The 15,865-nt window shown below is 40.2% G+C and overlaps 2 protein-coding genes across 3 annotated transcripts in view; both read right to left on the reverse strand.

Moving 5' to 3' along the window:
• Positions 1 to 271: 271 nt before the first annotated feature.
• Positions 272 to 11,911, reverse strand: lmx1a (LIM homeobox transcription factor 1, alpha). The gene is made up of 7 exons (XM_034146368.1): positions 11,733 to 11,911; positions 4,794 to 5,014; positions 3,789 to 3,970; positions 3,155 to 3,232; positions 2,622 to 2,706; positions 1,452 to 1,625; positions 272 to 736 (listed from the first exon to the last, which is right to left on the reverse strand). The coding sequence occupies exons 1-7, from the start codon at positions 11,909 to 11,911 to the stop codon at positions 594 to 596; spliced, it is 1,062 nt and encodes a 353-aa protein (XP_034002259.1). The 3' UTR covers positions 272 to 593.
• A 3,160-nt stretch (positions 11,912 to 15,071) lies between these two features.
• The window catches only part of rxrgb (retinoid X receptor, gamma b), a 32,694-nt gene continuing 31,900 nt past the window's right edge, over positions 15,072 to 15,865 (reverse strand). For both annotated transcript variants that reach the window (XM_034146352.1, XM_034146351.1), the window contains exon 10: positions 15,072 to 15,616. In XM_034146352.1, the coding sequence (XP_034002243.1) occupies positions 15,469 to 15,616 (148 nt within the window). In that variant the 3' untranslated portion in view covers positions 15,072 to 15,468. The remainder of the gene's footprint in view (positions 15,617 to 15,865) is intronic.

The following is a 15,865-nucleotide window of genomic DNA, read 5'->3' on the forward strand; positions in this document are numbered from 1 at the left end:
CAGCGCATGCAAAGACAGGGTGGAGGAGAGCAAAATAGAGCAAAATGAGGTTTGGCTAAAATGCATGATCTGTTTGGTATTTTGAAAAAGAAAACGTATAAATATGCCTTATATAGGTATGGCCCTACAATATATTATTCAAATATAGCATGATAGGTCCACTTTAAATATTTATCTCTGTTGATGTTGCAAATGGAGCTTTTGTGACGGAAGAAAAATGTCAGACTCGATCTGACAATAATCGTAACGTATAACCATTATTTATTGATCATTGTTGATTCATTCAAGGTAAACAGCATACACACATTGTGAGAATAAATACACACAAACCGTTATTTACATTAGTAGATGCAGTTAATAATCAAACAGAGAGGTCTGCGTCGTGCTAACACAGGAGCCTGTGTCGTACAGATTGTAAAGCATTGGAGGCAGTAGTGTAATCGTGTTTAAATGGACATGCACGTTGCATATTGCTTGGTGTCAGTGTACCCACGGCTCCCTTTTGCAACCACTTCTTCTACTTTCTTGTGCACGGTGCAGGAACAAAGGGATGAGGGAGACACACCGTTTCTCTCTGAGTCCGATCTCCACCCTCAGGAGGTGAAGTAAGAGTCCTGCATGGAGTAGAGGCGGTCGATGGGGGTGAGCAGAGAGGAGTCCCCCAGGGAGAGGCAGTCGCTGTCAGGCACGTGACACAGAGCGTCTCTGTCCATGTCCCCGTACAGACCCTTAAAACCTGAAAAAGACCAAAAGTATTTCAAGATGTGCAAAGCTATGTGAAATATATGCCGATATATTTAATTATGCCAATATAAATGACTATGTTTGTGATAAAAAAACATTAAACTTTAGTGGTATAGAGGTGTTGATTGTTGGTGGTTTTGTAATTGAATTGTACCTTAATATATAATTTTGTTGTTAATTTCCATTTTATGCACCATTAAATTAAATTGTAACAGTATTTTGGATTGCTAGACAGACAATTACATGAGAGTTTCATGACAAAAGGAGCTTCTCCACCAACTGAACTAAAGTAAACAGCCACAAAGAGACTATCATTTATTTTGCATTTTAAATCTTTCATTTGGTCCCTTGCAAAAAAGAAAACATGGTAAATTCGACCGCACATTGACACAAAGCAGGACACGTTACTGCAAAGCTGGAGCAAAATAGGAACTACTGTACTGTATGTGAGAAAATAAACAAACTATAATGCATTTAAAAATAATAAAATCCTGATTATTCTTAAGTAATCATGTTGCAGAAAAATTGCCTTTAAGTGTGTTTATAATTACATGTATATATGTGACATTTCCAGATAATATTCTTGCATCAAGTATAGTTTTACTGTGGTAGACAAACCAAGTTCTGAAAATGTGGTACATACTGCAGAAATAAAATCAAACCTCTCTTAACATAATGCTCCGTCACGGTTTGACAGCGCTCTTTACCGTAGGGGTGCATGTGATCCCCGGGCATCTGAGGAGGGGTCAGGCCCTGTCTGAAGGGGTCCATGTCGTAGTCCTGCTGCTCCAGGGTGGTGAGGCCCATCTGCTGCTGCTGGATGTGACTGAAGGAGGAGCCCAGGTGCTCCAGCTCAGAGGTCAGGCTGCCACAGGAGGGCGCTGTGAGGCCCAGGAGGAACACAGGAGGAACAGGAGTGAGTTTAGTAATGGCTGTTACAGTAATGTCTTAAACTAAGACAGAAGAAGAATGGAACCCTCTTCAATGGTCACACATGCAGAGCACAGTGAAAGTTGTTCTCTACTTTTAACCCATCTACTAGGAGCAGTGGGCAGTTATTGTACAGCGCCCGGGGAGAAATGGGAGTGAGGGGGGAAGGGGGTTGTCCAGTGCCTTGCTCAAGGGCACCACGGCAGGGCCCAGGAGGTGAACTGAGACCTCTCCAAGTAGCAGTCCACGCTCCATATTGTAAGTCTTGTCGGGGACTTGAACCGGCGACCCTACAGCTCACAGTCCAAGCCCTATACTGACTGAGCCACTGCCACTACCCTTCATAGCTCAATTAAATTACTTTTTGGCCCTCAAAACTCACATAAATCAGGAATTCATCCTAATCTGACCCTCCTGCCTTTGTAATAAATAGAAATGTGTACATTTATATTATATTTTTGTCTTTTTCGGTCATATTTATATCTTTTGCTTATATCAATTCAAGTAGTAGGTTTGTCTATTAAAGTGTATTCTAACTTAACTTGCATATTTTATATTGTGTATGCTATGTACATATAGTATATATCTTTCTAGTGTTGAAGGGGACATGTTTAATTAAAACATTTTTATTGTAATTGTTATATTTTATAACATATAACATATTTTATTTAATTTTAATTTTATATATTTATTTTTTATTTTATATCTTTGCAATGCCTTTTTTACATGCTGCTCTAACAAAACCGTTTCTCAGATTGGGATCATAAAGTATAATTTGATCTAATCTTATCTAATCTAATATAAATAAATACTTTTTTTACCTACCAACATTTGGAAAACTTTATACTTCCACACATTTGGGGAAACCATTTCTTAAAGGAAGATATCATTTCATATGGGAGTAATTATAATATATTTGTAATAAAGAACCTCGGACAGTATAATACCTGTGTGATGTGACGTGTGGTCGTGTGGCTCCTGAGTCTGCTGCTGCTCCTGCTGCTGCTGCTGCCTCCTGGCCAGCTTCTTCATCTGAAAACATACATTAGCAGACATTAATCTCACATACTGTAATACATCTTTCTCACTCCACACTCCCTCCGCCACCCAGGCATACGAGTGTGTTCAGTCAATGTATTAACAGGGAGGTAAAGGACGTCTTTCAGTGGCGGAGGGAAGCCACACATGAGCCCACTTTGTGAGGAAATATGGGTTTTAATCTGCAGTGATCGCAGCGAGATGTCATCAGTTTCCTGTATGAACAGATAACCAGGCAGATTTCCACGCTGGCATACAAACACGGTGCAGAAAGAGTCCTTTTATTAGTAGTGTGTGTGTGTGTGTGTGTGTGTGTGTGTGTGTGTGTGTGTGTGTGTGTGTGTGTGTGTGTGTGTGTGTGTGTGTGTGTGTGTGTGTGTGTGTGTGTGTGTGTGTGTGTGTGTGTGTGTGTGTGTGTGTGTGTGTCTGCACTTTGTATTACTTTGGCTCTTTGGTTCTGGAACCAGACCTGCACCACCCGGACGCTCAGACCCGTCTCCGCTGCCAAGGTCTCCCTTACCTTGGATTAAGATTCAGGGGGAGGGGAGAGAAATAAAGGGAGGGGGAAATTAGAAAATAGAAACACAGAAGAGGTCACTTGAAGGTTAAAAACTGAAATATTCCTTCACCAATCCACCTCCAACACAAGAAAAAAGGATAAGGGGAAATGACTTATTTCTAAATGTCTGTGCTTTGGGATTAGTTACAGCTTCATAATGGAGTCGTGACTTTTGCATCATCTGCCCAAATGCAATAAAACACTACTATATATGATGGATAACTGAAATCCTGCCATACTTCTGTAATCTTTTGTATATCTTATGCATTGAAAAGTGACTTCTTTGTTTGTTATTTTTCAAAGAATCATGATAGCAACATATCATTCAGTGGTTTTGAATGATAACATTTTCAGTTGTTGATAATACAGTAAAAAAAAAAACAGTTCATATTTGGTATTTTCTGCCAATTGCACCCCCTTTTATGCAAAACACATTGCTCCTATGACTTATCTTTAACGAAAGCTACGGAGAATGACATTCATCAACTCTACTGGATAAACAGAATAATGACGGTACCTTTCGGCAGGGCTTGGATGAGACCTCGAAGGAAGCTTTAAAGGTCCGTCTCTGTTGAGTGGTCAGAATGGTGCGAGGCCTTTTGGGACGTTTGCTCTCCAGATCTTCTGATCTAACTCGTCTGCCTGTAACTCTTCCACACTCCTGCTCTACTTCTTCTTCTTCTTCATCTTCACTTTGACCTAGTGGGCAGACATGATTAAAAGCAAATGTTTATTCACCTACAAAGCATTCACATGAAGAGACACATTTGGAAAAAAGAGAAGAACTCATGACACCAATCTGTTGGCATGATGTTGAGATGTTCTTCAGTTTTTTTACTTTCCTGATTCCCACTTCAATTTGTGGTTGTCTCTATTTCCCAGAGTGCTTTTTAACAGCCCCTAGACCACTTGAATTTCTTAATACGGATGTGTAGAAAGTTTTGTGGTTTTAGTCATAGCCGGAATTTGATAAATATTTAATACTTAATCATTTTGTTTTTTTATCGCAAAGTTGCAGGGAACTTTATCCATTACCAGAGGGTTATTTTGAACCGTACTTAGTGTTTCTTTTTCATGCAAGTTCTGAGTTAAACCAAACCCAGACATGGTTATTAGACACTAGACACAACAAGCTCAAGTTGTACTTAAGACAATAATATACATTAAAACCTCCCAAAGATGAACAAATCACTTACAATTTGTAGCACACAGTGGAAAATCATAAAACTTTGCAACCAACTTTATTTTTGGTACACGGCCCAAAACTGTCTCACAACAACCCCATGCTTGGTTTCCAATGTCCTAACCCAGTATTGCACCATGAGTTTGATACAGTGTTCATGTACACACACACACACACACACACACACACACACACACACACACACACACACACACACACACACACACACACACACACACACACACACACACACACACACACACACACACACACACACACACACACACACACACACACACACACACACACACACACACACACACACACACACACACACACCTGTGTCGGAGGAGGGGGGGCTGGCCTCACTCTGGTGGTAGTGGTCTCTGGCACACAGCAGCCGCCCCCCCCTGAGGACACAGCGCTCTCCGGTCTGCAGGCGGCAGGAACACTCGCTGCAGGTGAAGCAGCGCAGGTGGAACACAGCGGCCCCCGCTCGCATCACCAGGTCAGCGGGGGAGACGGGCTCAGAGCAGCCCCCACAACGCACTGCAAACAGACTGAGAGAGGGAGGGGGGGGGGTGTTACAAGGGAGGAAGTGGAGAGGAATTGTGAGAGCTCAGTAAATATCACAGAGTCAGGCTTTTGTTTGGAGCTTGAGTATAAGCTGAGACACTCGAGGACCCCTCACCTCAGTAAGAAGGGTCTCCATGAGAAAAAAAAAATGCTTGGTTGACTCGGGGAATGTTGCTGAGTCGAACTGTCACTCAAAACAACTGCCAACCTGTCTCCCCCCCCCCACTCCCCACCTCCTCCTCAGACACATACTCTTAGCGTGGCGGGTGTGCATCTTAGCGCCTGGCAACCGGGACTGGTGGGCTTAGCCTCAGAGACTGTTGCCTTGGCTCCGGCTGCCTTGTCCGAGGCTGTGCTCCTGGGGAGGCGGGAGAAAAAGCTCTCGGCAGGCCATGGCTCCAGGCAGAGGGGGGGAATCAGACGTCCCGGTGGGAGAGGCTGAGCCGCCGGTCCCATGAATTATCCGCGGAATTATCCCTAAGTCTGCTTAACCAGAGCGGGACAAAGGGCGAGCCGGCCCCCGAGCAGCGGGACTACTGTCCGCTGGCTGGCATTTTGGGTCTGTCCCGCAGGACGGTGCGTCATCGTTCAGGATCTGCAGTCTGTCTGAGGACCGGACCGGGTCAGCAGGCCGCGCACAGGCATGAGAAACTGACAGTTTTTTCCAGGTTTTTTTGTTTTCACATAGAAATACTTCACATGGCCCATAAGGAGGGGCTTCATATATCACTGAGTCCAGCTGAGATTCTTGTTTTTGTGCCATTTTGTAGCCATTATAAAAAATAGGAGCATTAAAGGTTAGTTTAAATAAAAAAACCTTGCTTCTGGTCAATGCAACTACTCATAGACAAATGTAAAAAACTGTAAACTTTGGAATAAGAGAATACAATAATAATTATCATTATATAGTGTATTATATTTATATAATTAATAGAATAAGTCTTATAAATTAGAGTGATAATTGTATTAGTAATTAAAATAATAATGTCATTTTAATATTTATCTTACACTGTCTACCAATTTGGTCAGCAGCAGATTTGAAACGACTTTTTATGTTAAATTATTTATTTTTATTTTTAGGTTAACTATTTTTTAAGAATCATTTAACATTTAATTCCTTATTTTTTATCTATTTTTTATTATATATTTCTTACTAAATTAAATGTCTTCTTTTTCCTGGTACGGCACTATTATACGTGAAGCACGTTTGACCTAACCTGAAAATATGCTAAAATCTCAGCAAAATGTAATTAATGTGAATCAAAGACTTCACATTACCTTTCAAGTAAAACAAATATTTGCATTTGACATCCCTAATTGCAATTTAGGACAATATTTACCAACAAACACATCCTCAGACTAAACCCAGAGCAAACCCTCAGGTTGAGACGTCCCTGTCACCGTCTGCAGCGTCCTGAACACAAACATACCCGGGACCCCTCACTGTTGCCGGGGGGGTCGCTAGGGTAACGGTAAAGCCCTTTCCCAGCAGCTCAGGAGGGTCAGTCGGGCTGCTTGACCCATCCGAGTCGTCCGCCCCACGGCCTCAATGGTATGTGCTTTAATATGGCCACCATACCGTCTGTGGTATGTGCATTCCTGTGGTAACAACATGCATCAATGATAGGTTTTCAAAGGAAGTGTGTCGGAGCAAATACCCGGAATGTTCTTCTGTTCTGTGATACATCAAGTCTCATTATGATGCTAATGCTAAGTGTCAGGGAAGTAGCAACTGCGGGCATTAAAGACAATCACGTTTCTAGAAACCTTTTTACCATTATGCGCCTCGTCTAGCTCGTCTTATCCTACCCAGTAAGCGTTGTTAATGCAAAGGTAAGAGTACCTTCCGATGCTTATGGAGGAGCTCAAGGTGTTTAATATTTCAGAGTTTCCGTTGACATGATTGGACCACAGAGGCCCTGCCAGGAGAGCGGGAACACTCCGTCACGCTGGATTTAGACATGGCAATTAGTGACAAGATCATTACAGAGAAATAAGTCAGCAGAAATCCTCCTGCGCTCCCACACACACACACACACACACACACACACACACACACACACACACACACACACACACACACACACACACACACACACACACACACACACACACACACACACACACACACACACACACACACACACACACACACACACACACACACACACACACACACACACACACACACAACAACAAGCTTTAAGCTGAACACATGTACAGACTTTGACTCTTTTCCCATGGTGCAAAGAAATGGATATTGACCAACCAGTCTCTTCAACATTTACTTGGCAGTCATTTGAGTTTTTTTTAAATTGTATTGTAAAATGGTATTGATAAATGTGCTGGTATTTATATGTTGACCCATGGTTTGATCTGTGTTTATAATTTTTACTAAGATGTGACTTTGTGTATGTGTTTTCCTGATGTTGTGTACTTACCCAGGGACTGCAGGGAAATCGGCTAATAGCTAAATTATTTTTTATATATGGTCCTTGTTTAATAAAAGTATAATAATAATAACAATAAGAAGAAGAATGAGAAAAAGAAGACACACACACACACACACACACACACACACACACACACACACACACACACACACACACACACACACACACACACACACACACACACACACACACACACACACACACACACACACACACACACACACACACACACACACACACACACACACACACACGCCCTCTCTCATTGTTCCTGCCCTGTCTTCAGCACAGACAGACTGCAGCTCTAGTGGACATGCACAGAGATCTTGTTTCTGGATCAGGTTAACCTGGATATTTTGCTTCACACACACACACACACTCCGACAGAGGCCGTGTATCAGATACACATCTGCGGGTCAAGTGTGCCGCCAGTCCCACCGCTGATCTGACGACCAATCTGCTGTCCAGGCCACATGCCCGCTGAACCGTTCAGCCAATCTAAACCGACGACAACCCCAGCGAGCAAAAAAAAATCCCATTGTCAGACAGGAGTTTGCAGACTGCGTCATTAAATTACAGAGCAGGCTGTGTGTGTGTGTTGTGTGTGTGTTATGCTCAGGGTCAGGCAAACAAACTCAATGAATGGGTCAATATAATAATATCTGGAAAATGTGTTTAAGATCTCTGACAATCTTCTTTTGTTATATACAGTTTTTTAGGTTCTTATGTTTGTATCTATTCCTCCTTGTGCGAGCTCTGTGCTGTCCTGGTGCTTCTTAAATACCTACATTTCTGTACGGGGATCAATGAGTGTTTATCTTATCTTCTAATGTGTTGGTTGCTTGTTTTTGCGGAAAAATCTTTTTATATAATTATTGAATATGTTGTTTTATAAGACTTTTGTTCACCATATTGTTTAAAATTAATTAAAAAGATAATAAAGTTGTCAAATATTTATTTCTCAGGACATCAAGAAAATACATTTGGTCAGGAAAATGAATGACTTGGTCCTCTAAATCAAACATTGCCTGTTTTACATTCTGGTGATGTATTGCATAAGTTTAAAGATGTCAGATTAAGCAAAATGGATATAACATAGATATTTAAAAAAATAATAATGTCCTTTTGTCAATGCAAGTTTCATAATTTTTCGTTGTTTTGGTTTTCATCTTGTTTGTTTTTATATCTTTGCTTGATCAAATCTGAATTTACCTGGATACCGGTTTAATTAAAATGTCTTAATGTATGAACCCCTTCTGCTTGTTCTGGCATTAACCTTTACATGAATCTTGACGTTTAGAAAACGCACCACCCTGATACAAGTTGAGTAACCTCTCGGAGTAATAAAAGCAAGCTCTCGTCACAAATTGTGGCATTGTTGTCTTTTAGCTTCCATAAACCAGTCAAACCTGGCTATCTGGCTGGCATTGATTCACCAGAGGAGCAAAAGGAAGAACAAGGGGAGATTCAAACAGAAGATACAATATGTAATCAACAAACAAATGTTGTCACAGTATGGAACAATCCTCCATTAAAAACTGTCTTTACCCTAGTCCTGGACTATAAAGGAACACAGTTTGAGTGCTAGGGAAACACTGGCACACTCTCTCCGCCCTCATTGAGGACAGAAGTGGTGCTCATGTGTTTCAGGGTGTCCTAACCCCGGACAGGAGCAGCAGAGAGGTGCAGGAGCTCTGGCACCCGGCCTCCTGCTAATTGGTCAGGTCAGATATCTCACGGTCGGCTGGGCGTCGTCCCATCGCTCGACACTCAGGCTGCTGTGAGCGGATCCTTCCAGATGCCGCGGCACGTTAACGCCAGGGCTCATGGAGCGCTCTGTCCCCCAAAATAAGTTCACACCATCCTCACCGGTTCTGCTGCAGGAGGCTCCAGACCTTCTGACATATGGCTCTGCTTCCTAATTACCTCTCAGTGCTGCTTCCCTGTCTGCTTTAGACAAGTGCTATGATCTACTCTGATCACGCTAAGCACTTTGAATTTGGTGGATTTACAAGAATTCACTTCCATTTAACCATTAGAATAAATGGTTGCATAAGTGCTTTGCCATTTAAAAATTGCATTTCTTAAATGTTAACAGAGCTACCTCCAACACTGCTGAAGTGCACTTTAGTAAGAGGTGGAAACATTACTCAGATCTATTCCTGTAGTCAAAATAGTCTAGTCTGAATTAAAAAAGTACAAAAGTATTTGCATAAAAATATACTTTGATATTTTCAGTTTTTTGCAAAGCACTTTGAGTTGCCTTATTTTGAAATGTGCCATGAGAATAAACGTGCTTGCCTTGCCTTGACTTAAAATACCAAAAGTAAAAGTACTTACTATGAGAAATTACTCATATCATGTATTTTAAATGACTGTAAACGTATGTATTATTATTCATGCTGGCAAAGGTAGAGCTTTATTATTATTATAAATAAAATTATGAATAATAATGAAGCACTTACTTTAAATATTGTATAAGCTTATAAACTCAATCTGTAAAGTAACTAATACTTTAAGATGTCAAATAAATAGTAAAGTTTAGTAAAGTGCAATAACGGCTCCCAAAATGGAGTGGAGTAGAAGTATAAAGTAGCATAAGATGAAAACACTCAGGTATCGTACATCTTGAATACATGAAGGTTATTATTTCCACCGCTGAACTGAGCTGAGCAGCGTTTTGTGTGAATTTTTCGTTTCCCCGCTTCTTTGGCAAAACCACCATCACTAAATTGTTCAGAAATAATGCGAGCTGCTGCCTATTTCTATCTTGGCTCTAGTTTAGGTGTTATGGAGGTATATGAGGGGATGAGGTAGTGGGGGGGGGAGGGAGTCGGACGATGGGTGTTGATGGTGGGAGTTTTGGGGAGGGACCGTCTCGACTCGACCATATGTTGTCCCCAGCTTGCAGTTGCCACGCCAATGGGCCTCCAAATTTTAACACTTTTTGACAATGTGTCAGCTGAGCTCTACCCCTGGTTGTGTGCTGTGTGTTTGTGAAGGTGTGATTGTGTGTGTGTGTGTGTGTGTGTGTGTGTGTGTGTGTGTGTGTGTGTGTGTGTGTGTGTGTGTGTGTGTGTGTGTGTGTGTGTGTGTGTGTGTGTGTGTGTGTTGATGTACACTATGCTAGTGATCTCACATTCCTGCTCCCTCGCCTCCCCTTCCTCCTGCAGTCACCTTGTTCTCTTGGTGCACTGTGCCAAGTTCCCTGGAAGTCGGCTTACACCATACACACACAAATAAGCACCTATACGTGCACACATACACACACACTCAGTGCCTTTGCCATAGACTATGAAGTGTTCCCATATTAACAGCATGCAAAACAAAGAACATATGTTTAAGTAAAAAGAGTTTCACCACTCCCTTTTCAACCTATCCCTCTGTCTGTCGCTGACACACACACACACACACACACACACACACACACACACACACACACACACACACACACACACACACACACACACACACACACACACACACACACACACACACACACACACACACACACACACACACACACACACACACACACACACACACGTTCTTAGTTCTTATAGTCAAGGTCAGACCTGGACAAGGGTTCCGTTGTGAAAACAGACCTAATAACACGCAGTAATCTTTGGACCACGGGGCCAAAAAATGAAATAAATGAATGATGTATAAAATCCAAAGAAATAAAATAAACTGCATATAACTAAATTAAAAGAAAAACCAAATTTGATGTTATTTCTATAAAATGGACTATAATGTTGGTAGTATGTTTGCAACATATGTGCCAAAGCTAAAACTGCATTTTAACAGGACTAGAAAAAGAAAAGTTATACTGTGTGCTGAACAATTTTGGTTTCAATGAGGTGCAGCTTAATTGTGATTATTTTACCATATTGAATTTTAGAAGAAAATGTTGCAACAAAAAATGTAACATTAAAACAAAATGATGTATTTGTGAGCCTTTAAAAAAATGTAAAGGTCTCCTTTTGTTTTTTTATCACTAAGGACAATTGTCATAGTAGCATGAGTTTAATTGTCCATAAAAAAAATCCCATTATTTTCAACCTAGTTAAATTTGAATGTTTTAGTGCAAGTGTGTGGAGCTTAATATAAGATGTGCTTAACCTGGGGAACCTGTTGAAGCTGTAACCCATGCAGCCTCTCCACAGTGAAAAAGTGATGCTCAAGTGTTTCATGATTTCAGTTTTAACATCAGGAGAAAACTAAACATAACAAAGACTTCAGCACTCACTCAGCATAGTCCCTCTTGCAGTAGAGTTTGCGGTCCCGCAGAAAGCAGGAGTTTGTGAGCGCGTCCCCGCACGCGGCGCACCGCACACACTCCTCGTGCCAGAGGCCGTCAGTGACTCTGAGCAGGAATCTGTCTGTGATGCTCCGGCGGCATCCGGCACACACTGCGCTCTGATCCATATCTGACGGGGAAATCCTTTAATTAGGACACTTTTCCAATCAGCAGCACACACTGGCTAATTTAGCTGAGCAAAGTTTGATGAAGAGGTCATTAAACTGCGGGTTTATTTCGATACAATGCGCAAAAGTAATAGAAAGGGTCGTTTTTATTTCTGTAAAAAGTAAGTATTAAATATTGAGACTATAAAGAGTCAATTGTAGTTAATTGTTGTTTAAATTGACACACTTAAACGCTCGTCTGATGATGATCACGTGCCAAAATAGTGCGAAAAAAAAATCAAACAACAGAAGTTACATTTCAAAGTTTCACAAAAAATTACTTTCTTTCTTTGAACGTTAGTAATGAAATGTGTCCTGTATATAATAATTTCATCGAGTTTCACGCACCTAAGCATGCCTGTCGAACCCCATTGCAGTCCTCTGAAGAAACGTGGTAAAATAATACTTTTTTAAAACCAATTCAGGAAAACCAATACCGTAAATGAACATGTTTAATATAGTTAATTCCGTTTGAACGCCATTACCTGTAAAGAGGTATCTTCCAGGAGCTGTAAAGTGTTGTTGTGGTCACTCTCCTCCTCAGAGCATCTCCGGCTGAAAGTTGCTGCTCGGAGCGTCAAAGTTTCTCTCGGAGCTTCAGACGACCTCTCTCTGTCCTCCGGTATCGACTAGTTAGGCTTTCTGTCAATTATTCCTTATTAGGCCAAGTGACACGGGAAAGGAGAGAGGGAGTAACAGAGAGAGAGAGAGAGAGAAGAGAGAGAGAGAGAGAGAGAGTAGAGAGAGAGAGTGGAGATGGAGAGTGCGGGTTAGAGGAGAAGAGGAGGAGAGAAGGCTCTAGAGAGACGAAGAAGAGAGAAGACAGAGAGGCGAGGACTTCCTGTGTCTCCCATTTTCTTCTCTCTTCTCTCTCCTCTCTCTCTCTCTCTCTCTCTCTCTCTGTTTCTCTCTTTCTCTCTCTCTCTGTTTCTCTCTCTCTCTCTGTTACTCCCTCCCCCCCCACATTGGATGGGCCACAAGTTACCAGAGAGTTTTTCATTAAAAAGCAATAATGCATAAAGTGCTCAGGAAGTAAAGTGCAGGTTGAAAGGTCATCATTTTAAGAGATAATATATATTATAAGAGTAGATAGATAGATAGATAGATAGATAGATAGACAGGTAGATAGATAGATAGATAGATAGATAGATAGATAGATAGATAGATAGATAGATAGATAGATAGATAGATAGATAGATAGATAGATAGGTAGATAGGTAGATAGGTAGATAGGTAGATAGGTAGATAGGTAGATAGATAGATAGATAGATAGATAGATAGATAGATAGATAGATAGATAGATAGATAGATAGATAGATAGATAGATATATAGATAGGCAAGGCAAGGCAAGGCAAGTTTATTTATATAGCACCTTTCAACACAAGGCAATTCAAAGTGCTTTACAAAAATGGATGGATAGATAGATAGATAGATAGATAGATAGATAGATAGATAGATAGATAGATAGATGCTTTAATACACTTTTTTGGGGCATTGTTAACAAAAATTTGATATATAAAAATCAAGTGCCAGAGATCTCACCATCTATCTAGCGGCTAGCCTATCAGTTGATTTTTACAACTTTGTATTTTATATTTTTTTTTAATTGTTAAACTTGATTTTTCAAAGGTTTAGAAATATGTAGGTGTTTAAATTCAAACAAAAACAATTATACAAATAAACTATTTTGTACTAGTGCTGCACTGATCTATAATTTTATCAGGCAGATATACAGTATTGATACTTCGACAATACATCTTTGAAATAATCAGATTTATGTTAATATCATTATTATTATTATTTTAATGTATTAACACATTTTTACAACATAGTTTAAACACTAACCAACTATGCATTTTTCTCCAGTCTTGTGACTGATATATCTCTGAAAAGACAATTGAAGCCATGTCCAGCTCTACAGTATTCCAAATGATTTCGTTTGGACATTTTAGATTCACATTACATTTTCTCCAATGTGTAACACCATGACTAGATTTAGCCCATCCCATTGACGATAAGGCGTTTCTACAGTCGAGTCCTTTAACCTGACAGAAGCCAAGAGGATGAAACAGGAACATCAAACATGATGAGAAGATCTGTGGACGCCATCTAGTGGACAACAACCAGAAACAAATATAAAAGGAACAGTTGTTGAAAATAGAACTGATTTTGGGTGACCTTTGTACGGTGGCCGACGGGTACAAACGCGCTACAATGGCTCCAAAAAACATTTGAATATCATTTGAACATCAACAAGCGCTTCGGTCTCCAGCTGCATGCATCACATTTGTTGGACGTTGTAGCGCGTTTGCACTTGTCGGCCACCGTACATTTGTGAGATGATACAAAAACATAGGGAGATCAATTCAATAAGAGAAAATGTATTCTATCTTCAAATTATATACTATTTTGTTCATTCAGAAATGTGTACATTGTTTCTCCACCATTGATTACGCTTTATGCATCAAGAATCTAAAATAAAACTCCTTGTGTTTCATTAGAGACACAACAAATATGCATTTCAGATAATTAAAGGTAGGGTAGGTAAGTTTGAGAAACCGGCTCGAGATCGCTAGAATTTTAAAATACACAACCGGAGAAAATCTGCCACTTCCTTATAGAGCCCCTCCTCCAACACACACGAACGCGCACATGACCAATGAGGGCACGAGATAAGTTTGTGCACAGATGGAAGGCTGACAGGCAGGTAGGCCATCCAGTTATTTTAGCCGGGCCGGCTAAGATGATTGGTCGTACTTTTTACAGTATTACGGCTTCCACAGATGACATTTTTGTTAAAAGCACTTAAGATATTCATTGCTATCGGGATGTTAAGAGCATTCCATGGAATATAACAAAAAGTGTATCTCGAGCCGGTTTCTCAAACTTACCTACCCCACCTTTAAGGATCAAAAGTAAAAATGGATTTGGATTTTAAAGGCAGCTTTTTTAAAACCCAAAAACAGATATCAAGTCAAGGAATGCCAGGAAAAAATACAATTAAAAAAATACCATTAATTTGAACTTTCCCTTGTGCAATCCTTATAGCTTGACTTGTGATGCAGTAGTATAATGTACTATTAGATAATAAGGTAAAAAAAAGACAATGCATTTCAGATACATGTTTAAATAACTTTATTCTGTAAGAATTCTCAAATGTCTTTTAAGAAATGTTGGATGGTTTCAGTTTTTTTATACAATTCCTCTTTGAATAAAATATGATTCGTATTTTCAAATTGCATTGGGTTGCTTTTAACAACGGACACCTGAAATTACCTATTTACAAAAAGAGATATCAGTTAACAATTCTATTAGAATTCATTTTGACTGCACTCGATCCTCCGTCTCAAGACTCCACCCTCCCCACAACCTCAAAATACTTTAAAAAATGTCTTAATTACAATGTTCTGCTTGGTACAAAATATGCTGTTTTACAATTTGAATCAAGTCTTTTTATATTCTGTCTTCATATCGCTGACAATGTGGGAGTATATACAGGGGGAAGGGGGGGCTGGTGTCATGTGATCTGATGCGGCGCCTCCAGCATCTCCATCAGGAAGGTGTCGATGGGCGTGTCTCCGATCAGCTTGAAGAAGAACAGATGCTCCAGACACTTCAGGCCGATGGAGCGCAGCGCGGGCAGGCGGAGCAACAGCTTAGCAAACCTGAGGAAGAAAGAAAGAAGAAGAAGAAAGTGAGAAGTAGTGAGACGTGAATAAGTGATCATTATTTTCTGTTATGGAGAAAATCAATATTATGTTTACCATTCAAAATAAAAAAACTGGTGTCTATTTACAGCATGCAAAACACTTTTAGTCTTATGTTTACATTTTTATCAGAATATATACTTACTTTCTTTGATTTGATTTTGTTTGGAAATAATACACTTTTACATGTATCTTACAACTGTAATC

Source organism: Trematomus bernacchii, unplaced genomic scaffold (assembly GCF_902827165.1).
Source record: "Trematomus bernacchii unplaced genomic scaffold, fTreBer1.1, whole genome shotgun sequence".
NCBI lineage: Eukaryota > Metazoa > Chordata > Actinopteri > Perciformes > Nototheniidae > Trematomus > Trematomus bernacchii.